Source organism: Salmo salar, chromosome 03, assembly GCF_965601325.2.
Source record: "Salmo salar chromosome 03, fSalSal1, whole genome shotgun sequence".
Lineage (NCBI taxonomy): Eukaryota > Metazoa > Chordata > Actinopteri > Salmoniformes > Salmonidae > Salmo > Salmo salar.
Window position 1 is genome coordinate 9346792 of NC_138293.1, and position 26188 is coordinate 9372979.

Sequence of the window (26188 nt, forward strand, 5' to 3'; positions counted from 1 at the left end):
ACCATTAGTACTACCTCCTTTCTCTCCCAGTATTACCATCAGTACTACCTCCCTTCCTCTACCAGTATTACTGTCAGTACTACCTCCCTTCCTCTACCAGTATTACCGTCAGTACTACCTCCCTTTCTCTCCCACTATGTCCATCAGTACTACCTCCCTTTCTCTTCCGAGAAATCTAGTTTTCTTTGTAAACCGCAATGACCTGTGTCTTTAGCCTAGTTAGCTTGTGTTAACAATACATAATGTGATTCATATAGTAGACTGTCTTGTGGTCTCAACCTCAAGGATGAAGTCATCCACTAAGTCAAAAGCAGTTAATCTTTGACTGGAAGAGGTGACACACACACAGCACACACACACACACACACACACACACACACACACACACACACACACACACACACACACACACAGATAATTTCTTCAGTGATTAGTGGTTACAGTTTTAAAGCCATCTTAGTACTCCCCCACCAACAACAACAGATTTTGGGAGCTATAGAAAAGCTTTTATTAATTCATACTTTGAAATTATTTTATGTGAGCTAAACATAAAAATGTAAAAATATATTCAGTAATTCCTGAAAGTATAATTTTTGGAAAGTTCTAATGTTACTGCCCCAGTATTTTTTATTTATTAAATACATGTTGTTGAAATTAAAATAATTGAAATACTCCCAATATGGCCGACTGGTGGCTTCAAATCCTCTCATTAGCCAATACAAGCACCAGAAATCCAGAGTTTATACACCGTGCATACAAAAGTATTTGGATACCCCTTCATATTAGTGGATTCGGCTATATCAAATGTTATTTGTCACATGCGGCGAATACAACAGGTGTAGACTTTACTTACAAGCCCTTAACCAACAATGCAGTTCAAGAAATAGAGTTAAGAAAATATTTACAAAATAAACTAAATTGAAAAGAAACACAATAAAATAACTATACAGGGGATACTGGTACCGAGTCAATGTGCGGGGGTACAGGTTAGATGAGGTCATTTGTACATGTAGGTAGGGGTAAAATGACTATGCATAGATAATAAACAGTGAGTAGCAGCAGTGTAAAAACAAAGGGGGGGTTTGTGGTCACCAAGGAACTCTATTTGTCAATAACAGCTGGTGTGTGATGTCTAATATTAAGGAAGTCTCGAGGTATTGCTCGCCTGAGGTAGAGTACCTCATGATAAGCTGTAGACCACACTATCTACCAAGAGTTTTCATCTATCTTTTTCGTAGCCGTCTATTTACCACCACAAACCGATGCACTAAGAGCGCACTCAACCAACTCTATAAGGCCATAAGCAAACAAGAAAATGCTCATCCAGAAGCGGCGCTCCTATTGGCCGGGAACTTTAACTTTTTCATACGTGAGTTCCAAATATCTCTAATGATCGCCCCAGCGTGAACTTTTTTTATGCACATGATGTTTTAAAAACCTTTTTTTTTTTTTTATTGAATATCTGAAACATACAATATACTTGCAGTGAAGCCGGTCAACAACTACATCAAACCAGTCATCCAACAGACTCCCATTCAGAGCGACACACAGAAGCATCCAGGGTCAATGCCCTGCTCAAGGGCATGTTGACAGATCTACCACCAGGCCAAAAAACGTGAACCCAAACCCTCCAAGATCCCCCCTACAGTTCCCCAATAGCTGTCCCTCAACCATTCGAGACCCCTCCCACAGTCCCCCCCCAAGAATAAAAATTAAAATTAAAATTCCATTCCCCACCCCCAAGAACCCCCCAATGCACCAACAACCAAGAGAATGAACTAAAGAGAAAAAAAGACAGAAGAAAACAGTGCATAAAAAATGTAAACAAAGGACATCAAGGACAACTAAAATCATAACAGCAATGCCAACTGTGTATGTTTGTGTGCATGTCTGGCACTATTACATGTATGTGTGTGTTCTTGTATGTGTGTATTTGCATGAGAGTGTGTGTGTGTATATGCATGTGCACAAACATTAGCCTCAGGCAAACCGGCATTAGCTGTAAAAACACTGCCCCTCTCTGTCATTCAAACATACTTTTTATTATGTTTTATTTTGACATTTTTTTTTCACTTTTATCTTAGAATGATGGTCAATCTCCCACACAGCAACTCCACTCCCACTTGTCTCCAATTCCACATCCCAACCCTCAGCTTTCCTCAGCCCATCCCATCTATCTCTGCTGGCCACCCACTTCGGGTTTCTATGCAACACATATCTTTCAAATATGCTGTGACGTTAAACTACAATTTCGATCTATCTAATAGAATAGAATCCACAGATTGCGAGTTGAAGATAAATACTTTTACTAAGAGTATTAGTAATTGACTGACCCGGTCTCTCCAGATCTCCTAACAGTACTATTTCTAGGGTCAATTTTAGATCAATGTTCTGCATTTTCAGCCATTCCTGAACCTGAGACCAGAACAGGCTACCTGAGGGCAACACCAAAATAAATGGTCTATTGATTCTGTGTCCTCACAACAAAATCTGCAGAGCTTCGATGATTTTATGCCCCAAATATTCAACATTTTGTTGGTGGAATTCTATCTAATAATTTTAGCTGAAAAGCATGAAGTCTTGAATCTTGCGTTGTTTAATATATCAACTCATACCATGGAATCGGTACGTCAAAAATCTCTTCCCAACTTTTGGAAATGCACTCACTATTCCAAAATGTGATTGTTACGCAACATGACCTTTAATCTGAGCTGCCCTCACACTGAATTCAGCTGCGAGAGGGGATGGGCGCTAGACTACCACAACAGGACCTTTAATCTGAGCTGCCCTCACACTGAATTCAGCTGCGAGAGGGGATGGGCGCTAGACTACCACAACAGGACCTTTAATCTGAGCTGCCCTCACACTGAATTCAGCTGCGAGAGGGGATGGGCGCTAGACTACCACAACAGGACCTTTAATCTGAGCTGCCCTCACACTGAATTCAGCTGCGAGAGGGGATGGGCGCTAGACTACCACAACAGGACCATTAATCTGAGCTGCCCTCACACTGAATTCAGCTGCGAGAGGGGATGGGCGCTAGACTACCACAACAGGACCTTTAATCTGAGCTGCCCTCACACTGAATTCAGCGGCGAGAGAGGATGGGCGCTAGACTACCACAACAGGACCATTAATCTGAGCTGCCCTCACACTGAATTCAGCTGCGAGAGGGGATGGGCGCTAGACTACCACAACAGGACCTTTAATCTGAGCTGCCCTCACACTGAATTCAGCTGCGAGAGGGGATGGGCGCTAGACTACCACAACAGGACCTTTAATCTGAGCTGCCCTCACACTGAATTCAGCGGCGAGAGAGGATGGGCGCTAGACTACCACAACAGGACCATTAATCTGAGCTGCCCTCACACTGAATTCAGCTGCGAGAGGGGATGGGCGCTAGACTACCACAACAGGACCTTTAATCTGAGCTGCCCTCACACTGAATTCAGCTGCGAGAGGGGATGGGCGCTAGACTACCACAACAGGACCTTTAATCTGAGCTGCCCTCACACTGAATTCAGCTGCGAGAGGGGATGGGCGCTAGACTACCGCAACAGGACACTGCAGGGACAGAACAACAAAGCCTCTCGTTCAGGAAAAGGTAAGAGAAGGAGAGGAAGTTACAAAGTAAGGCGTGAAGAGTCGGCAGGTTGTCGTTTTTAACTGTGTGTCTTTAGCCTTCATTCTGGACCTGGTTGGACCTGCTGTCTTTACCTTGACAAACAACTTGTGGAATAAATTCTTGTTATTTTTTAAAAGTTGTAATTGGTTCTAAATCGACCCCTAGATCCTACATGAAGGGGTTGATTTTAAATTGGGGCATTCCTCTAGTGCCAAGTCTGTTGTGTGAATCGTTTTAGAATGGTTTCTCCTAGATTTGTTCTTAAACAGACAAAGCCCCCAGCACCATTAAATGGTAGGGAGATCAATGAATCATCGTCATTTGCCCAATAATTTTATTTTATTTTGTATCACAAGAAAATGCAACAGCAATAATAAGTCAAAGGTCACAGGAGCAGAGGACACTGCCATGTAGGTGACTGTGTGTGTACGTCCATGTCGGTCTGTACCCGCTGTGCAGGGCCAGGAGGGAACAGATTTAGCAGCGGAGGTGGAGAAGGGATGAGAACATTAAGCCTGATCAGCGGGCTGCGAATAACAGGCCCCAGGAACGGGACTGCACTAGACTGGCCAAAACCATTAAGAGACAGAGAGAGAGAGATGGAGAGAGAAAGATGGAGTTAACAACCGCAGTGCTACCGTTATTGAGATCCAGTGCTAATGCCTTGGTCAGTACCTTCAAGACCATGACTCTACTGTCAGGGTTAGATTGTGGAGAGAGAATCAGGAGGCCGGCAGATAAGAGTTTCTGCCTCTCTTGTTCTGTCGTTTATTCGTTCGTTCTCTCTCTCTACTCCCCCTTTCATCCAGATGTCAGCTCTCCCTCCCCTCCCATAGCAGAGTGGTGCTTTCTACACACACACACACACACACACACACACCGCCCAGCGTGGCCGTGTTTTTCTCCCTCCTATATGGCAGGATTAGTGCTCCTCATTAATGCACGCCTCCGCCCCTGTCGGTCTCCTGCCACCTCATTGGCCGCTCCTCTCAGGACCACCGCTGACTGTAGATCCCCATGGCGACGACCAGGGGGGGGGCCACTCTCGCCGTGGCAATGGGGAGGCGACCACTCATCAAATCGCCGACCAGCTGGAGCAAAAAAAAAAATAATGGGGAGAAAAATAAGCATTGTGAAGGAAAGAGACAACAACAACAAAGGGATTAACCGTCGGCTCCAACTGAGCAATCAGGAAGTCTGTTTAAAAATGCACCAAAAAAAACACACCCAGTTTCTCTCTCCCTCTCCTCAGTGCTAAGCTGCTGGTCAGAGTGGACAGCTGTTTAAAAACTAGGAGGATGGAGATGCATACAAAATGAAAAATAGCCCTCGGGACTCGGGTGAAAGACGAGTTCTACATCCTCTTGTTTTCCAATGCCGCCTTCCTGTATTTATTTTGAAGATGAGGCAATAAGGTAAACCGGACATAGGGATGCTGTGGAAATAGAACGACTGAGCGAGAGAAGGAGAACTAGTGCAGCATGTGTCAGCACTGAGGCATTGACCAATGAACAAGCAGCGCGCGACAGAAAGAGAGAGGGGAAACGGATGGTGACAGCCTGTGATGCGAGGAGGAAAGCGAGAGAGCGAAGAGCAGGACTGGAAGGTCATTAGACGAGACGGAAATAAACTAGGATCCGCCACCCTTTGACACCTCCTGTTTACAAGGCTTTCCTCAACACCAATCAACAACATAGCTGGACTCCTGCTACATCCACATATAGGGGAAACCCTCCACAGAACCTGACTCAACCTGCCAACCAGCCAATACATTCCCAGAGGAAAAGCCTATGTCCATTGTGAAGAGGACAATCCTACCTTGCGCTCCTGTCCTTCTTACTGTACCTAACCAAAAACACTTGGTCACTTGTTATGGCTGGCTGACCACAACATCCCCTTTTTGAATGAAATCCAAGAACTGTCTACAGAAAAGAAGAAAGGAATATCTTTGACTGCTACAACGAGGAAATAGCCTGTCTGTTGTTCGCCAGAACACACACTGGATTGGTGATTCTCAGCCCAAGGTGGACCAGGAAACCACTGGACTGAGGCTATTGGAGAGATGACTGACTGACTGACTGTCTGTGTTGGACTTTGCCATGGGAGAGACGGCTGAGTACCAGCGACTGGATGAGACATCGGACTACCAGCGGCTGCCCAGCGTTGATGAGGAGGTAGTTCACTTCACACCGATCATGGAGTGATGGTCACTGTGTTTTCTGACGGCACTGCTGCCTAACTACTCATCAGTAGAGAATATGAGACCTTCATTATGACATGGCAGGAAGTGTGTGTGTGTGTGTGTGTGTGTGTGTGTGTGTGTGTGTGTGTGTGTGTGTGTGTGTGTGTGTGTGTGTGTTTTCAAGTCCTGTATTGTATTATTTATGAGTCATTATTTGGGTTGTAGGTGAAGTATTTCAAGTCGACTGATTTTAAAGAAATACCTTCATATCTCTGTTCATGTGATAGTGTCTTGTTGAAGTCTAGTGCTTTGTATCTAACCCTGAATATAAAGAACACTAGCAGGCTAATGTATTGTGTGTGTGTGTGTGTGTGTGTGTGTGTGTGTGTGTGTGTGTGTGTGTGTTCCAGGTACCCATCTGGCAGTATAGTTGTTGCCATCTACCATTCATTCAACAAATGCAGTGATTATGGCTAGGCTAGGCTATGCATAGCTATATTTTTTGCATCTATCTGTTATGGTCTGTGTGTCTGCTCAACCCTTCAGATCATGACTGTTACTTTTTCTCTGTCTCTCTCTCTCTCACTCACTCACTCACACACACACACACACACACACCACACACACACACACACACACACACACCCAGCCCACGTTATTGAATGCGGAACCATGAGGTCATTGATGAAGTGCTGCTGAATGACTTTTGTGATGGGACGCACCCACACCCTTCTCTGTCCTCCCTCTCTCCATCCATCCATCCCTCTCTCTCTCTCCTTTTCTTTCCCTTCTTTCTCACTAGTGTGATATGCAGTCATTAGAGGGTTGTCTGTCTCTCTGAGGAGGTAGCCATGTCTCTGTGCTGACAGAGTAGCCTGTTCTGTTAGGTCAGGGGAGGAGGTAGCCATGTTTCTGTGCTGACAGAGTAGCCTGTTCTGTTAGGTCAGGGGAGGAGGTAGCCATGTTTCTGTGTTTACAGAGTAGCCTGTTCTGTTAGGTCAGGGGAGGAGGTAGCCATGTCTCTGTGCTGACAGAGTAGCCTGTTCTGTTAGGTCAGGGGAGGAGGTAGCCATGTCTCTGTGCTGACAGAGTAGCCTGTTCTGTTAGGTCAGGGGAGGAGGTAGCCATGTCTCTGTGCTGACAGAGTAGCCTGTTCTGTTAGGTCAGGGGAGGAGGTAGCCAGCCGGCTGCGGTGCCGCGGGTCGGGGGGGGTGCCTGCGTGACAGAGTAGCCTGTTCTGTTAGGTCAGGGGAGGAGGTAGCCATGTCTCTGTGCTGACAGAGTAGCCTGTTCTGTTAGGTCAGGGGAGGAGGTAGCCATGTCTCTGTGCTGACAGAGTAGCCTGTTCTGTTAGGTCAGGGGAGGAGGTAGCCATGTCTCTGTGTTTACAGAGTAGCCTGTTCTGTTAGGTCAGGGGAGGAGGTAGCCATGTCAGGTGTGTGTGTACTGCAGTCCACTAAACTACAGTTCACTATACTCCACTACAGTCCACTACAGTCCACTACACTACAGTCCACTACACTACAGTCCACTATACTACAGTCCACTACACTACACTACAGTCCACTACACTACAGTCCACTACACTACAGTTCACTATACTACACTACAGTCCACTACACTACAGTTCACTATACTACACTACAGTCCACTACACTACAGTCCACTACAGTCCACTACACTACAGTCCACTACACTACAGTCCACTACACTACAGTCCACTATACTACAGTCCACTACACTACACTACAGTCCACTACACTACAGTCCACTACACTACAGTTCACTATACTACACTACAGTCCACTACACTACAGTTCACTATACTGCACTACAGTCCACTACACTACAGTCCACTATACTACACTACAGTCCACTACACTACAGTCCACTATACTACAGTCCACTACACTACACTACAGTCCACTACACTACAGTCCACTACACTACAGTCCACTACACTACAGTCCACTACACTACACTACAGTCCACTATACTACAGTTCACTATACTACACTACAGTCCACTACACTACAGTCCACTACACAACACTACAGTCCACTACACAACACTACAGTCCACTACACTACACTACAGTCCACTACACTACAGTCCACTACACTACAGTCCACTACACTACAGTCCACTACAGTCCAGTACACTACAGTCCACTACACTACAGTCCAGTCCAGTACACTACAGTCCAGTACACTACAGTCCACTACACTACAGTCCAGTCCACTACAGTCCAGTCCACTACACTACAGTCCAGTCCACTACACTACAGTCCACTACACTACATTACACTACACTACACTACTGTCCAGTACACTACACTACAGTCCACTACAGTCCAGTCCACTACAGTCCAGTCCACTACACTACAGTCCACTACACTACAATCCAGTATACTACACTACACTACTGTCCAGTACACTACACTACACTACAGTCCAGTACATTACAGTCCAGTACACTACAGTCCACTACAGTCCACTACAGTCCACTACACTACAGTCCACTACACTACAGTCCAGTATACTATAGTCCAGTCCACTACACTACAGTCCAGTCCACTATATTACAGTGTGAAAGGGCAGTGTGGAGTGCAATAAAGATTGCATCATCTGTGGATCTGTTGGGGCAGTATGCAAAAGTGGAGTGGGTCTAGGGTTTCTGGGATGATGGTGTTGATGTGAGCCATGACCAGCCTTTCAAAGCACTTCATGGCTACAGACGTGAGTGCTACGGGTTGGTAGTCATTTAGGCAGGTTACCTTAGTGTTCTTGGACACAGACACTATGGTGGTCTGCTTAAAACATGTTGGTATTACAGACTCAGACAGGGAGATGTTGAAAATGTCAGCGAACACACTTGCCAGTTATTCCGCGCATGCTCTGAGTACACGTCCTGGTAATCCGTCTGGCCCCGTTTCCTTGTGAATGTTGACCTGTTAATTGAGGTGTGTTCTAGTGGGTCTGGACGGGTGTGATGTAGTTAATGGAGATGGAGGTGTGTTCTAGTGGGTCTGGACAGGTGTGATGTAGTTAATGGAGATGGAGGTGTGTTCTAGTGGGTCTGGACAGGTGTGATGTAGTTAATGGAGATGGAGGTGTGTTCTAGTGGGTCTGGACAGGTGTGATGTAGTTAATGGAGATGGAGGTGTGTTCTAGTGGGTCTGGGCAGGTGTGATGTAGTTAATGGAGATGGAGGTGTGTTCTAGTGGACAGGTGTGATGTAGTTAATGGAGATGGAGGTGTGTTCTAGTGGACAGGTGTGATGTAGTTAATGGAGATGGAGGTGTGTTCTAGTGGGTCTGGACGGGTGTGATGTAGTTAATGGAGATGGAGGTGTGTTCTAGTGGACAGGTGTGATGTAGTTAATGGAGATGGAGGTGTGTTCTAGTGGACAGGTGTGATGTAGTTAATGGAGATGGAGGTGTGTTCTAGTGGGTCTGGACAGGTGTGATGTAGTTAATGGAGATGGAGGTGTGTTCTAGTGGGTCTGGGCAGGTGTGATGTAGTTAATGGAGATGGAGGTGTGTTCTAGTGGGTCTGGACAGGTGTGATGTAGTTAATGGAGATGGAGGTGTGTTCTAGTGGGTCTGGGCAGGTGTGATGTAGTTAATGGAGATGGAGGTGTGTTCTAGTGGACAGGTGTGATGTAGTTAATGGAGATGGAGGTGTGTTCTAGTGGACAGGTGTGATGTAGTTAATGGAGATGGAGGTGTGTTCTAGTGGGTCTGGGCAGGTGTGATGTAGTTAATGGAGATGGAGGTGTGTTTTAGTGGGTCTGGACAGGTGTGATGTAGTTAATGGAGATGGAGGTGTGTTCTAGTGGGTCTGGACAGGTGTGATGTAGTTAATGGAGATGGGGGTGTGTTCTAGTGGGTCTGGACAGGTGTGATGTAGTTAATGGAGATGGAGGTGTGTTCTAGTGGACAGGTGTGATGTAGTTAATGGAGATGGAGGTGTGTTCTAGTGGGTCTGGACAGGTGTGATGTAGTTAATGGAGATGGGGGTGTGTTCTAGTGGACAGGTGTGATGTAGTTAATGGAGATGGAGGTGTGTTCTAGTGGGTCTGGACAGGTGTGATGTAGTTAATGGAGATGGGGGTGTGTTCTAGTGGGTCTGGGCAGGTGTGATGTAGTTAATGGAGATGGAGGTGTGTTCTAGTGGGTCTGGACAGGTGTGATGTAGTTAATGGAGATGGAGGTGTGTTCTAGTGGACAGGTGTGATGTAGTTAATGGAGATGGAGGTGTGTTCTAGTGGACAGGTGTGATGTAGTTAATGGAGATGGAGGTGTGTTCTAGTGGACAGGTGTGATGTAGTTAATGGAGATGGGGGTGTGTTCTAGTGGGTCTGGGCAGGTGTGATGTAGTTAATGGAGATGGAGGTGTGTTTTAGTGGGTCTGGACAGGTGTGATGTAGTTAATGGAGATGGAGGTGTGTTCTAGTGGGTCTGGACAGGTGTGATGTAGTTAATGGAGATGGAGGTGTGTTCTAGTGGGTCTGGACAGGTGTGATGTAGTTAATGGAGATGGGGGTGTTTTCTAGTGGGTCTGGACGGGTGTGATGTAGGTTATTCTACACATAGCTGACATACCCTGGGTTATTCTACACATAGCAGACATACCCTGGGTTATTCTACACATAGCTGACATACCCTGGGTTATTCTACACATAGCTGACATACCCTGGGTTATTCTACACATAGCTGACATACCCTGGGTTATTCTACACATAGCTGACATACCCTGGGTTATTCTACACATAGCTGACATACCCTGGGTTGTTCTACACATAGCTGACATACCCTGGGTTATTCTACACATAGCTGACATACCCTGGGTTATTCTACACATAGCTGACATACCCTGGGTTATTCTACACATAGCTGACATACCCTGGGTTATTCTACACATAGCAGACATACCCTGGGTTATTCTACACATGGCTGACATACCCTGGGTTATTCTACACATAGCAGAATGCACTAAGGTCTCCTTTCTTGCCGCACCAAAATTACAATCTGTTTCCCCTGAATTGAATTGTGAAAAGCCTAACACTGTAAGATCATATTTTTATAACTTAACTTGTCTTGTTGGCAATAGAACAAGCTTTCAAATGATGCCCGGCTGACCCAGATTGTGATTTTTATAATGGACCGTTTTTGGATTGCGTAAACAACTACAGTAATAGTATGATGGCGGGGATGCAGGGTTATGTTCTTAACTAAACAACTAGAAGTGTGCTTGCTCTAGTTCCTCAACTGCACAGCTAGGAGCGCTCAAAAAGCACCTTATAGTTGAAGACTCTTCTATGAGTCATAAAAGTGCATTGAAATATGCACACTTTGAAGAGGTGTGTGTGTGTGTGTGTGTGTGTGTGTGTGTGTCCACTTGGAGACACCAGTTAGTCCTGTGTCTCAAACCCTTGTCATTCTCTTGTCTTATGTTGCACCTGCAACACATTGTCCAGGAACATTCTCATCATGTTACTGAATGTATTCAGAGGATTTTCAGATGTCGTTAATGCTGCAGTAAATGTCAAATACAGAGCAAATCAACAGTGTAATGTTTGAATTCAGTCTTGTCAAGTGAACTGTGGTCTAATCATTTCCCCATAATTGCCAAACTTTTCCCTTTCAATTGTTTCCATGGTTATGCATGTGCTTTCCATATTTCTTCTGTAAGAAACATTTCAATGTATCCCTATCCATATAGTTATAGGACAATTCCCACCCGTGTAAAGGGTTAAGATCCTAACATACTGTAAGTGGGGGGTGCACAGGAAACGAGTTCTCCATCCTGCAGTTCAATCTGACCTCAAATCTGACCTCAAATGTTCCTTCAGCCGAATACCATGGAGCCTCTGTCCTCGCCACGGAGCACTTCCCTGTCGGTCTTAGAGAGGGAGGGAGGTAGGAAAGGGAGAGAACATGGGGTAGAGGGAGATAGAGAGTGAGGGAAAGGAGAGAAAAAGAGGGTGGAAGAAAAGTGATACGGGCAGAGAGACTGAAAGGGAGAAAGAGAGCGAGGGGGAAAAAGAGGCAGAGAGGGAATACCAGGAATCACCAAGCTGACTGAGCCAAGCCATCCAGTAAGCGAGAAAGAAGGGAGGAGAGAGAGGGAGGAGAGAGAGGGAGGAGAGAGAGGGAGGAGAGAGAGCCTGAGCCAGAATGATTTGCCAGCTTTGCTCAAAACAGAAGGAACAGTACTTCCAGTGCGCACACTGACGTGCATACACACACATTCATGTGCACCACAAACAAATGCACAAACTCGCTCACTAAAATACCATACCACACATACAGATACACTCTGTGAGTCATCACGCCGCTGTTCTCCACTTTTCTCTCGGCTGGAGCTGGCAGCTCTGAGTGAATCTAGGCGAAAATCTAGTCGCTGCTATTTTTAGCCCCACGATGGTGGGGATGGATAAACGAATGGACAGGAGCTGGGCACACGGAGGAGGGTAGAGAGGGCAGGAGCTGGGTAGCATTGGGCTATATCTCAGCCAACTTTTCAAAGCTGCTAGAGAAACTGACAAAGTAACAGTTCCTCTGGATTTATCCTTCTCACAAAGTAACAGTTCCTCTGGATTTATCCTTCTCACAAAGTAACAGTTCCTCTGGATTTATCCTTCTCACAAAGTAACAGTTCCTCTGGATTTATCCTTCTCACAAAGTAACAGTTCCTCTGGATTTATCCTTCTCACAAAGTAACAGTTCCTCTGGATTTATCCTTCTCACAAAGTAACAGTTCCTCTGGATTTATCCTTCTCACAAAGTAACAGTTTCTCTGGATTTATCCTTCTCATTCGACCATTTGTTAGGTTTCTTTAGATTGTTCCTGTGTTATGCCCCGTGATGGAATGTAGCCTGGCTTCAAGAGCTCAGGAAGTTTTCCTTTTCCCGGGATTGGGAACGGGATCGTTGGAGCACTCTCTCAGCGTTCCCTCTCCGGGGAATCCCGTTGCTCTGATACTGTCAGGCCACAGAAGCAGGTGTCTCTGAAGATTAAAAAAAAACAAAAAAAAACTCTCTCACAGAATTCGGGATGCGGCGTTTCGACAAGCTCAAAATGTCTTTCCCTTTCCTGGCACACTTCCATGTGTACAGAGTAAGCCTACTCGTTTCGTCTCGTTGACAAGTTGTTACGGTGATGTCATTGAATGAATGGGTATGGCGGTGGCTGGTCTGGAAAAGGTACCATAAGTAAAGTATTTCTATCAAGGTGGAGGAATTTGGGTGAAGATTAGGTTCTTCAAATGAAAGACTTGTCACCTATGCTTGAATGGGTTTATGTCCAAAATGTACACATCCCACACATCACACGTTGCTCAACCTGTCCACATCCACTGCCTTTTTGATATGTAAGATCACTTAACATTACTGAGCCAGATTTCAGTTGCAATCATGTTTTAGTTAGAAGCCAGACAACCGTTGGTTTCCTCCTGTAATTAGTTCATATTCTGAATGTAGGTTAGTCTCACTGACCACATTTACATGCTCACAGTATTACGGATAGTAGCTCATATCCCGCTAAAGGTGTTATTCAGGATACTTTGTTTACATGCAGCTTTGATATCCCGCTCACCAGTATCCCTGTATCCATGAATAAACAGAATATTTCGAATGTAAGTATATGGGTTAAATGGAATAGTAACTGAAATATGGACACTGACTTTAGGTCTATAACCTGTCAAATGTAGAGTAATATAATATTAACTGTGGGTCTATAACCTGTCCCATGTAGAGTAATATAATATTAACTGTGGGTCTATAACCTCTCACATGTAGAGTAATATAATATTAACTGTGGGTCTATAACCTGTCACATGTAGAGTAATATAATATTAACTGTGGGTCTATAACCTGTCACATGTAGAGTAATATAATATTAACTGTGGGTCTATAACCTGTCACATGTAGAGTAATATAATATTAACTGTGGGTCTATAACCTCTCACATGTAGAGTAATATAATATTAACTGTGGGTCTATAACCTGTCACATGTAGAGTAATATAATATTAACGCCTGCAGAATTATGCATTTCGTGCAGTGAAATTATACAACAAATACAATATTGTCTCGGGAACAGGAGTGGAGAAATATGATTTCTTTCTTTCAGGATCTCTTGAGAAAATGTGAATGTGATGTGTTATCTTTGACACTCTTATGCAAGCAGGCATTATTCCAACAACATAAAATATGAGTCTTTTCAGAAACCTGTTTCATTGTTTTCTCAGCTTTTAATTTCCTTAAAACCGGTCAAACCGATCACATTTCGACATTTTGCACAGGACCAATCTTTCCAATGTTTTCGGATTTATTGCGTTTTCTAAATGCAACAGATAACGTTACCGCTGTTAACTAGATTACTAATGCATTAATTCTATCAGATGTAAGACATTATTCTGGTGAGCTCTACTTTATTTTGTCTTCTGGGGAAACAAGTTATGGCAGAAGAGAAGCTGCATGTATCTAACTATTGTTGACAAACAAATGGCCTACCAAATGTCAGAAATTATAATATGGCCTACCAAATGTCGGAAATTATAATATGGCCTACCAAATGTAGGAAATTATAATATGGCCTACCAAATGTAGGAAATTATAATATGGCCTACCAAATGTCAGAAATTATAATATGGCCTACCAAATGTCGGAAATTATAATATGGCCTACCAAATGTAGGAAATTATAATATGGCCTACCAAATGTAGGAAATTATAATATGGCCTACCAAATGTAGGAAATTATAATATGGCCTACCAAATGTAGGAAATTATAATATGGCCTACCAAATGTCAGAAATTATAATATGGCCTACCAAATGTAGGAAATTATAATATGGCCTACCAAATGTAGGAAATTATAATATGGCCTACCAAATGTCAGAAATTATAAGCAGAAAACTGTCCAAATTAGGTGCGAAAGTAGCCAGTAGTAAATGATGGTAAATTAATTATAGTAAGCTGAATTGTTATGGTGGATGGAACTGCGGAGGAAGTCTACTTTTTGAAGTGATTTGTTTGACAATCCGATGAAAACATCATCACACAACACCCCATGATATGCGAAACTGAGCCTGACCACAAAAAACTACTGTATACGGAATGAGATGTTAACATGCCACAGTATCCCGTCTTAGATCAGCGTAGCCCAGGCATCTTATCTGGGTTTCTCATAACTGGGATACAAGCTTTTTCAGGTTATTGTAAACAGGATATGATGTTTACGTGTCAACTGAAAAACAGAATACTTCCCGAATAATAACGGGATATTGATGTGCATGTAAAACATGGTCACTGTTGTTCTAGTATAGGCTTAATGTAGATTAGTTGGGATTGCATGAAACTTGTGGACATATTCTGCTTTCTGATCCAAAGATGGTCAAACATACAGTATGTGGATTTGTTTGCCAGTTAAAAACCATAGCAACTTTTACGGATGGGTGTTTTTGAAACAGAGTGAGGCATTATGGACCGGACAACAGGCCAGGATGTTCATGGCTTTCACATTGCTTCACTCACTCATTGCTTCACCAGGATGTTCATTGCTTCACATTGCGAAACCACTGTTAAATGCCGTAATCCAGTTCTGAACTGCAATGAGGCCCACTGGCACATTGTTAAAGACTAGCTTATTCACTTTATCTGGCTTGACCGAACCACTTCTCTTCTTAAACTTAGAACAGAATACTAACACAACCTACCCACTAGATGTAGTCTACTAAACACACAAATCAATACCCCCCCACCCCAAAAAAAACAGTCTAGACACCTTAAAACGATCTCGTTGTTGCCTTAATTCAGTCTTGAGACGCTCTGACTAACACTTCAAGGCTAACGTTGGTACAAGTGGTCAAGGTAGACTTCCACGGATCTAGTTTGCGTTGCTTTGTCATTTTTTGTTGTCTGACTCACTGACTCTGTGCTGAGACAAATACCTTTTGAAGACAACAGGGAGGGTTGTTGAGAGCAGTCCAGGACCTTTTGCATTTCTTCATTCCGCCAAGGGGAAGGAGTTCAGGCCAGAGGTATTTTTCACCAGGAACTTCTTGTAGCTCTTCCCACCCCTTTCCATTACTCCAACCCCACCTCCTTTCTCCCTCCCCCTCATTATACAGCACTTCCTTTACAGTTGTTTCAGACCGTGCAGGTCAAGGGTCAAAATGAGTAGAGAAAGAATCTTTAGACCATTGAGGTGCAGCCTTTCCCTTGGCCGGCATTCCCCATCGCCCCGCGACAAGTGACACCTTGTATTCCCCATCGCCCCGCGACAAGTGACACCTTGTATTCCCCATTGCCCCGCGACAAGTGACACCTTGTATTCCCCATTGCCCCGCGACAAGTGACACCTTGTATTCCCCATCGCCCTGCGACAAGTGACACCTTGCATTCCCCATCACCCCGCGACAAGTGACACCTTGTATTCCCCAGCGACAAGTGTCACCTTGTATTCCCCATCGCCCAGCGACAAGTGACACCTTGTATTCCCCATCGCCCAGCGACAAGTGACACCTTGCATTCCCCATCGCCCAGCGACAAGTGACATCTTGCATTCCCCAGCGACAAGTGACACCTTGTATTCCCCATCGCCCAGCGACAAGTGACACCTTGCATTCCCCATCGCCCCGCGACAAGTGACACCTTGTATTCCCCATCGCCCCGCGACAAGTGACACCTTGCATTCCCCATCGCCCCGCGACAAGTGACACCTTGCATTCCCCATCGCTCCGCGACAAGTGACACCTTGCATTCCCCATCGCCCCGCGACAAGTGACACCTTGCATTCCCCATTGCCCCATCGACAAGTGACACCTTGCATTCCCCATCGCCCAGCGACAAGTGACACCTTGCATTCCCCATCGCCCAGCGACAAGTGACCAATAAGTGGACCAAGCCCAGTTCTACTCAGGGGTTCTAGAAGTGGACCAAGCCCAGTTCTACTCAGGGGTTCTAGAAGTGGACCAAGCCCAGTTCTACTCAGGGGTTCTAGAAGTAGACCAAGCCCAGTTCTACTCAGGGGTTCTAGAAGTAGACCAAGCCCAGTTCTACTCAGGGGTTCTAGAAGTAGACCAAGCCCAGTTCTACTCAGGGGTTCTAGAAGTGGACCAAGCCCAGTTCTCCTCAGGGGTTCTAGAAGTGGACCAAGACCAGTTCTACTCAGGGGTTCTAGAAGTGGACCAAGACCAGTTCTACTCAGGGGTTCTAGAAGTGGACCAAGCCCAGTTCTACTCAGGGGTTCTAGAAGTAGACCAAGCCCAGTTCTACTCAGGGGTTCTAGAAGTAGACCAAGCCCAGTTCTACTCAGGGGTTCTAGAAGTAGACCAAGCCCAGTTCTACTCAGGGGTTCTAGAAGTAGACCAAGCCCAGTTCTACTCAGGGGTTCTAGAAGTGGACCAAGCCCAGTTCTACTCAGGGGTTCTAGAACTAGACCAAGCCCAGTTCTACTCAGGGGTTCTAGAAGTAGACCAAGCCCAGTTACCAGACCACTAAGAGCTGACAGATTACAAAGTGCTACTTGGGAATATTGAGACAGGAATATTACTGCATTGTGACCTAGATTTATGTGCTTGTGGTGGATTCGAATCAGGATGCAAACATCTGGCGTAACCATTTGGGAGTAGTATAGAGTAACTCAATTTGAGTCTGAAATTGTGTAATGTTTTAAGCAAAATAGAAGTAATCTCTTCTCATGTCATATCATTTGAGTTATTGGCTATGGGTCTATCTTGCTAGTCAGTGAAAGGTTTTTGGAGTTGGTCATAAAGATCTGTGTGTGTAAATGTGTGCAGGTACACACACAGACATCTGAAGTAGTAGTCAAGCGTCTGTCTCTCTCTCTCTCTCTCTCTCTCTCTCTCTCTCTCGTATCGGAAGTACTAGTTAAGCGTCTTCCACTCTCTCTTTCTATCTATATTGTCTCTCTTTCAGAGGCTCTTTCTCTCTCTCTCAGAAGTAGATAGTTGGATAATTGAAAGCAGCACTCCAAATCCAATAGAGAAGAGGGCAGCCGGACATGCTTGACAGAAGTCAAAAGAACTCTGTGTCCTGATGACAGTTGTTTGACATATAGGCTAGGCTATCAAACAAGACCATACAGACCATACAGCCACTTCATACTGCCCTCTACACAGGGTATGGTTGGGAATGAGGAAAAAGGTCTGGATACATTGTCTGCTTGGATACATTGTCTGTGCATCATCTGGATACCAGATGTGCTTTGTACTGTCTGGCTACGCATGTCTGTCTGTCTACGCATGTCTGTCTGGCTACACATGTCTGTCTGGCTACACATGTCTGTCTGGCTACACATGTCTGTCTGGCTACACATGTCTGTCTGGCTACACATGTCTGTCTGGCTACGCATGTCTGTCTGGCTACGCATGTCTGTCTGGCTACGGATGTCTGTCTGGCTACACATGTCTGTCTGGCTACACATGTCTGTCTGTCTGCGGATGTCTGGTTACAGATGTCTGTCTGGCTACGGAAGTCTGGCTACAGATGTCTACTTACTGATCTATGACAGTGCCAGTGTATTCTCGGGGGAGGATAGGGTGTGGTAATTTGCTATGTCTGTGAAGAGGTTGTGCAGTCTTCTGTTCTTCCGTTGTGCTTTTGTGGTTTTGTATAGATGCTGTGTGCCTGTCAATATTTAAACCCAGTTTCTCCTTTTTCTATGTGTTATTCAGAAGCTGGGCAGTAGCATGCAGTCTGAGGAGGGCACAGAATGGCTCCTGGAGCTGCTGATGGAGGTGCAGCTGCAGCAGTACCTTTTGCGTATCCGTGACGACCTTAACGTGACGCTCCTCTCCCACTTTGACTACGTCAAGAACGAGGACCTGGAGAAGATCGGCATGGGGCGGCCCGGTGAGTTGTTATAGTGGGGATGGTTTGGGTGGAGGGGGGAGGGGCATTTTGCAAACCTTTTGACTTTTGGCTGTGCGAGTTACATTTTTCATTGGTCGCATTGGTGAGCTGCACATTCTACCTGGTCACCTCAATCAAAACGTCCTATTTTTTGGGGCCGGATAAAACCATTAATTTGTTACAGTAGAGTGCATTATCCTCATGATTGCTGTAGTAAAAGTGTCAGCCTGTTTTTCTGGGGAGGGCTGCTGTAATGAGGCTCTCTTTCCCTCCTGTGCCCCTCTTATTTCTCAATGATCGTTACTGAGCTCAAAGCACACTGTTTTACAATCAAGATATCTGATATGGCTTTGAAATACGGAACGCCCGAAACGGCCATGGCAAGTGCACTTGGCCTCATTGCAACATTTTTTTGGGGGGGGGAGAGACATTACATTTACTGTTAGATTAGTACATGGCAGGTGTTATATTTTACTGGTTAGAGCATTGGGCCAGTAACTGAAAGGTTGCTGGATCAAATCCCTGAGCTGACAAGGTAAAAACATCTGTCGTTCTGCCCCTGAACAAGACAGTTAACCCACTGTTCCCCAGGCGCTGAAGACGTGGATGTGGATTATGGCAGCCCCCCGCACCTCTCTGATTCAGAGGGGTTGGGTTAAATGCGGAAGACACATTTCAGTTGAAAACATTCAGTTGTACAAATGACTAGCTCTCCCCCTTTATTTAGAGTTAGCGATCTAGCTAATGTATTTAGAGTTTCCACTTCTTTAGGTGATGTATTGGGGCGGCAGGTAGCCTAGTGGTTCTGATGTTTCAAGTCCACCAACTCTCCTCCCAGAGGGCTACCCTCCTGGTGGGCAGCGGTGCACTTCTGGTGGGCAGCGGTGCCCAACTCTCCTCCCAGAGGGCTACCCTCCTGGTGGGCAGCGGTGCACTTCTGGTGGGCAGCGGTGCCCAACTCTCCTCCCAGAGGGCTACCCTCCTGGTGGGCAGCGGTGCCCAACTCTCCTCCCAGAGGGCTACCCTCCTGGTGGGCAGCGGTGCCCAACTCTCCTCCCAGAGGGCTACCCTCCTGGTGGGCAGCGGTGCCCAACTCTCCTCCCAGAGGGCTGCCCACCAGGAGGGTAGCTGAATCTTGGTAGCTGAATCGGATGAGTTGCCAGGACCTTAGTAGCTGAATCGGATGAGTTGCCAGGACCTTAGTAGCTGAATCGGATGAGTTGCCAGGACCTTAGTAGCTGAATCGGATGAGTTGCCAGGACCTTGGTAGCTGAATCGGATGAGTTGCCAGGACCTTAGTAGCTGAATCGGATGAGTTGCCAGGACCTTAGTAGCTGAATCGGAGGAGTTGCCAGGACCTTAGTAGCTGACCTTAGTTGTGGATTATAACTATCACTATCGGATGTCTTTGGGTTTCTCATTCTTGGTCTGCATAGTCAGTGACATTCTCTCCCTGTCGTGTGCTCTCTTTGTGTCTTTCTCTCTCTCTGTCTCTCTGTTTCTCGCTGGTGTCACTCCAGGGCAGAGACGGCTGTGGGAGGCGGTCAAGAAGAGGAAAGCCTTGTGCAAGCGCAAGTCCTGGATGAGCAAGGTACATTACACAAACTCAAATACCATGTATTTGAAGTGTTGCATGATTCACCATCTCTTCTAAAATAACTTTTAAAAAAACTTTAAAATCAAACATTTGGTGTTAACCCGTGTATTTGTTTGAATTACAACTGCACAGGACCCCCCCAAAAAATGTGGCAGCTATTTAGATTTTTTACTTCAAAGTAAAAAATGGAATGGACAAAATTATTCAAAATTATTCCAAAATTCCCCAGACAGTTAGGTGTACAGTTCAGGGTTGTGTGATGGTCTACCGTCTTCACTGTTTAATGAACCTCCCATACCTTATTTACAACTCAGACTCAGTACAGAGACCTACACAGACTGAAGAACAGACTCATTAATACACACCACAGACTGAAGAACAGACTCATTGATACACACCACAGACTGAAGAACAGACTCATTGATACACACCACAGCCTGAAGAATAGACTCATTGATACACACCACAGACTGAAGAACAGACTCATTAATACACACCACAGACTGAAGAATAGACTCATTGATACACACCACAGACTGAAGAATAGACTCATTAATACACACCACAGACTGAAGAACAGACTCATTGATACACACCACAGACTGAAGAATAGACTCATTGATACACACCACAGACTGAAGAACAGACTCATTAATACACACCACAGACTGAAGAATAGACTCATTGATACACACCACAGACTGAAGAACAGGGACATTGATACACACCACACCACAGACTGAAGAACAGACTCATTGATACACACCACAGACTGAAGAACAGGGACATTGATACACACCACAGACTGAAGAACAGGGACATGGATACACACCACACTGCGGAGACATACAACCTGCCTTCACACAGACAACCAACGGTACTGCTATTTTGAATGTACAACTAAGGTGAAAGTCATACAATAGGTTGGTCAAAGTCATAGGTTTATTATTAGGTCCACCTATCTAGTACTAGGTCGGACCCCCCTTTGCCTCCAGAACAGCCTGAATTCTTCAGGGCATGGATTCTATAAGGTGTGGCATTCAAACGTTGCTCAGTTGGTATCAAGGGATCTAACATTTGCCAAGAAAACATTCCCCACACCATTACACCACCGCCAACATCCTGTACCGTCGACGCCAGGCAGGATGTGGCCATGGACTAATGCTGTTTACACCAAATCCTGACTTTGCCGTCAGCATGAGGCAACAGAAACCGGGATTTGTCGGACCAGCCAATGTTTTTCCACTCCTCAATTATCCAGTGTTGGTGATGGCGTTCCCGCTTGAGCTTCTTCTTCTTGGTTTTAGCTGATAGGAGTGGAACCCGGTGTGGTCATCTGCTGCAATAACCAATCCGTGACAAGGACAGACTAGTTGTGTGTTCCGAGATGCCGTTCTGCACACTACTGTTGTACTGCGCCGTTATTTGCCTGTTTGTGGCCCGCCTGTTAGCTTGCACAATTCTTGCCGTTCTCCTTCCACCTCTCATCAACGAGCTGTTTTCACCCACAGGACTGCCGCTGACTGGATGTTTTTTGTTTGTTTCACCATTCTCTATAAACCCTAGACACTGTTGTATGTGATAAGCCCAGGAGGCTGTCCGTTTCTGAGCTACTGGAACCGGCGCCCCTAGTCCCTGACGATCCTACCACACTCAAAGTCACTTAGGTCACTCTTTCCGCCCATTGTAACGTTCAGTCGAAACAGTAACTGAATGCCTCGATGCCTGTCTGCCTGATTTATATAACAAGCCATGGCCACGTGACTCACTGTCTGTAGGAGCTAACCATTTGCGTGAACGGGGTGATGTACTTAATAAACTGTCGGCTGAGTGTGTGTGAGTGTGTGTGTGTATATATATATATATATATATATATATATATATATATATATATATATATATATATATATATATATATATATATCTCTATATATATATCTCTATATATATATCAAAAAAATAAAGGGAACACTAAAATAACACATCCTAGATCTGAATGAATGAAATAATCTTATTAAATACTTTTTTCTTTACATAGTTGAATGTGCTGACAACAAAATCACACAAAAATAATCAATGGAAATCCAATTTATCAACCCATGGGGGTCTGGATTTGGAGTCACACTCAAAATTAAAGTTGAAAACCACGCTACAGGCTGATCCAAATTTGATGTAATGTCCTTAAAACAAGTCAAAATGAGGCTCAGTAGTGTGTGTGGCCTCCACGTGCCTGTATGACCTCCCTACAATGCCTGGGCATGCTCCTGATGAGGTGGTGGATGGTCTCCTGAGGGATCTCCTCCCAGACCTGGACTAAAGCATCCGCCAACTCCTGGACAGTCTGTGGTGCAACGTGGCATTGGTGGATGGAGCGAGATATGATGTCCCAGATGTGCTCAATTGGATTCAGGTCTGGGGAACGGGTGGGCCAGTCCATAGCATCAATGCCTTCCTCTTGCAGGAACTGCTGACACACTCCAGCCACATGAGGTCTAGCATTGTCTTGCATTAGGAGGAACCCAGGGCCAACCGCACCAGCATATGGTCTCACAAGGGGTCTGAGGATCTCATCTCGGTACCTAATGGCAGTCAGGCTACCTCTGGCGAGCACATGGAGGGCTGTGCGGCCCCCCAAAGAAATGCCACCCCACACCATGACTGACCCACCGCCAAACCGGTCATGCTGGAGGATGTTGCAGGCAGCAGAACGTTCTCCACGGCGTCTCCAGACTCTGTCACGTCTGTCACATGTGCTCAGTGTGAACCTGCTTTCATCTGTGAAGAGCACAGGCGCCAGTGGCGAATTTGCCAATCTTGGTGTTCTCTGGCAAATGCCAAACGTCCTGCACGGTGTTGGGCTGTAAGCACAACCACCACCTGTGGACGTCGGGCCCTCATACCACCCTCATGGAGTCTGTTTCTGACCGTTTGAGCAGACACATGCACATTTGTGGCCTGCTGGATGTCATTTTGCAGGGCTCTGGCAGTGCTCCTCCTGCTCCTCCTTGCACAAAGGCGGAGGTAGCGGTCCTGCTGCTGGGTTGTTGCCCTCCTACGGCCTCCTCCACGTCTCCTGATGTACTGGCCTGTCACCTGGTAGCGCCTCCATGCTCTGGACACTATGCTGACAGACACAGCAAACCTTCTTGCCACAGCTCGCATTGATGTGCCATCCTGGATGAGCTGCACTACCTGAGCCACTTGTGTGGGTTGTAGACTCCGTCTCATGCTACCACTAGAGTGAAAGCACCGGCAGCATTCAAAAGTGACCAAAACATCAGCCAGGAAGCATAGGAACTGAGAAGTGGTCTGTGGTCACCACCTGCAGAACCACTCCTTTATTAGGGGTGTCTTGCTAATTGCCTATAATTTCCACCTGTTGTCTATTCCATTTGCACAACAGCATGTGACATTTATTGTCAATCAGTGTTGCTTCCTAAGTGGACAGTTTGATTTCACAGAAGTGTGATTGACTTAGAGTTACATTGTGTTGTTTAAGTGTTCCCTTTATTTTTTTGAGCAGTGTGTGTGTATATATATATATATATATATATATATATATATACATATGTTAACGGTGAACAATATATTCTCACAGCTAAGTACTGTTTGTCTATTTCATACAGGTCAGATAACTCCTGCACTACAGCACCCAAAGACGAATTTACATAATGTGGTGAGAGTTGGGTCTTTTCATTCATCCTCTATTAATGACGTCTCTCTTCCCTCGTCTTTCTCCAGGTATTCAGCGGGAAGCGGCCGGACGGTGGGGACTTCCAGCAGGCGGCCCCCACCACCTCCTTCCGCAAGCTGTCCCCTACGCCGCCCCCCCAGCAGCAGGCACTCAGCTGTCTGATCAGTGAGAAGGACCTGGTCCTCTTCCAGAAGCTAGGCGAAGGCTCCTTCGGTGTGGTCAAAAGGGGCGAGTGGTTCACGCCCACTGGGAAAGTGGTGAGAGGGGGTGGGTTCTGTGTGTGTACGGGGGGGGTACTGTTTGTGTGTGTGTGTGTGTGTGTGTGTGTGTGTGTGTGTGTGTGTGTGTGTGTGTGTGTGTGTGTGTGTGTGAGAGGCGGGTCAGGGGTTGGGTTTTGGTCTAAATCTTTCCCCCTATAGGTTCCCCGTTTAGAAAACAGGGTCTTTCCCCCTATAGGTTCCCCGTTTAGAAAACAGGGTCTTTCCCCCTATAGGTTCCCCGTTTAGAAAACAGGGTCTTACCCCCTATAGGTTCCCCGTTTAGAAAACAGGGTCTTACCCCCTATAGGTTCCCCGTTTAGAAAACAGGGTCTTACCCCCTATAGGTTCCCCGTTTAGAAAACAGGGTCTTACCCCCTATAGGTCCCCCGTTTAGAAAACAGGGTCTTACCCCCTATAGGTTCCCCATTTAGAAAACAGGGTCCCATCTAGACAACACATCTAATTCAGATGATCAATAATCGTTATCAGGAAGAGAGAATATCCTCACCCCTCCCCCATTATTTTAGGTGTTTTTGGACCGTGGGTGAAACAGAGCCACTGTAGGTCTAGTCAATGAGAGATGTTACTCCGGCCCCACAGCACCTGTTTTTACGCTTCAGTTGTTTCACACATGCTTATGGAACGTTTGCGGTATAGTTTCACAGTAAGGGGACAGAATAGATAGAGGAACAGAGGGAGGAGGCTTGCGGTATAGTTTCACAGTAAGGGGACAGAATAGATAGAGGAACAGAGGGGAGGAGGCTTGCGGTATAGTTTCACAGTAGGGGGTCAGAATAGATAGAGAAACAGAGGGAGGAGGTTTGCGGTATAGTTTCACAGTAAGGGGACAGAATAGATAGAGGAACAGAGGGGAGGAGGCTTGCGGTATAGTTTCACAGTAAGGGGACAGAATAGATAGAGGAACAGAGGGGAGGAGGCTTGCGGTATAGTTTCACAGTAAGGGGACAGAATAGATAGAGGAACAGAGGGAGGAGGCTTGCGGTATAGTTTCACAGTAAGGGGACAGAATAGATAGAGGAACAGAGGGAGGAGGCTTGCGGTATAGTTTCACAGTAAGGGGACAGAATAGATGGAGGAGGCTTGCGGTATAGTTTCACAGTAAGGGGACAGAATAGATAGAGGAACAGAGGGAGGAGGCTTGCGGTATAGTTTCACAGTAAGGGGACAGAATAGATAGAGGAACAGAGGGAGGAGGCTTGCGGTATAGTTTCACACTAAGGGGACAGAATAGATAGAGGGAGGAGGCTTGCGGTATAGTTTCACAGTAAGGGGTCAGAATAGATAGAGGAACAGAGGGGAGGAGGCTTGCGGTATAGTTTCACAGTAAGGGGTAGGAATAGATAGAGGAACAGAGGGGAGGAGGCTTGCGGTATAGTTTCACAGTAAGGGGACAGAATAGATAGAGGAACAGAGGGAGGAGGCTTGCGGTATAGTTTCACAGTAAGGGGACAGAATAGATAGAGGAACAGAGGGGAGGAGGCTTGCGGTATAGTTTCACAGTAAGGGGACAGAATAGATAGAGAAACAGAGGGGAGGAGGTTTGCGGTATAGTTTCACAGTAAGGGGACAGAATAGATAGAGAAACAGAGGGGAGGAGGCTTGCGGTATAGTTTCACAGTAGGGGGACAGAATAGATAGAGAAACAGAGGGGAGGAGGTTTGCGGTATAGTTTCACAGTAGGGGGTCAGAATAGATTGAGGAACAGAGGGAAGGAGGGAGGGAGTTCCTCGTGATCACCCTGGGGAACAGTATCAGTGGATTCAAAGTTGAAACCATGACAACTTGTAAAAATGACCAAAAACACTCTCTCTCCAACATCTGTTTTGGTCAAACCCTTGACCACTAGCCCCTATAGACTTGACCTGGAGGGAGTGATGGAGAAAGAGAAAATCTTGTCCAAACACTCTCCAGAAGTGACTGAGTGA

The 26188-nt window shown here is 45.7% G+C and overlaps 1 protein-coding gene across 2 annotated transcripts in view; it reads left to right on the forward strand.

Moving 5' to 3' along the window:
- LOC106596996 (activated CDC42 kinase 1) overlaps positions 1–26188 on the forward strand; it is a 99809-nt gene that overhangs the window by 29770 nt on the left and 43851 nt on the right. Inside the window, exons 1-4 of one of the 2 annotated variants that reach the window (XM_045714464.2) lie at positions 5192–5799; positions 18514–18691; positions 20212–20282; positions 24030–24239. In XM_045714464.2, the coding sequence (XP_045570420.1) occupies positions 5725–5799; positions 18514–18691; positions 20212–20282; positions 24030–24239 (534 nt within the window). In that variant the 5' untranslated portion in view covers positions 5192–5724. Of the gene's footprint in view, positions 1–5191; positions 5800–18513; positions 18692–20211; positions 20283–24029; positions 24240–26188 lie in introns of those variants that run through there. The other variant, XM_045714465.2, reaches the window with a different exon arrangement.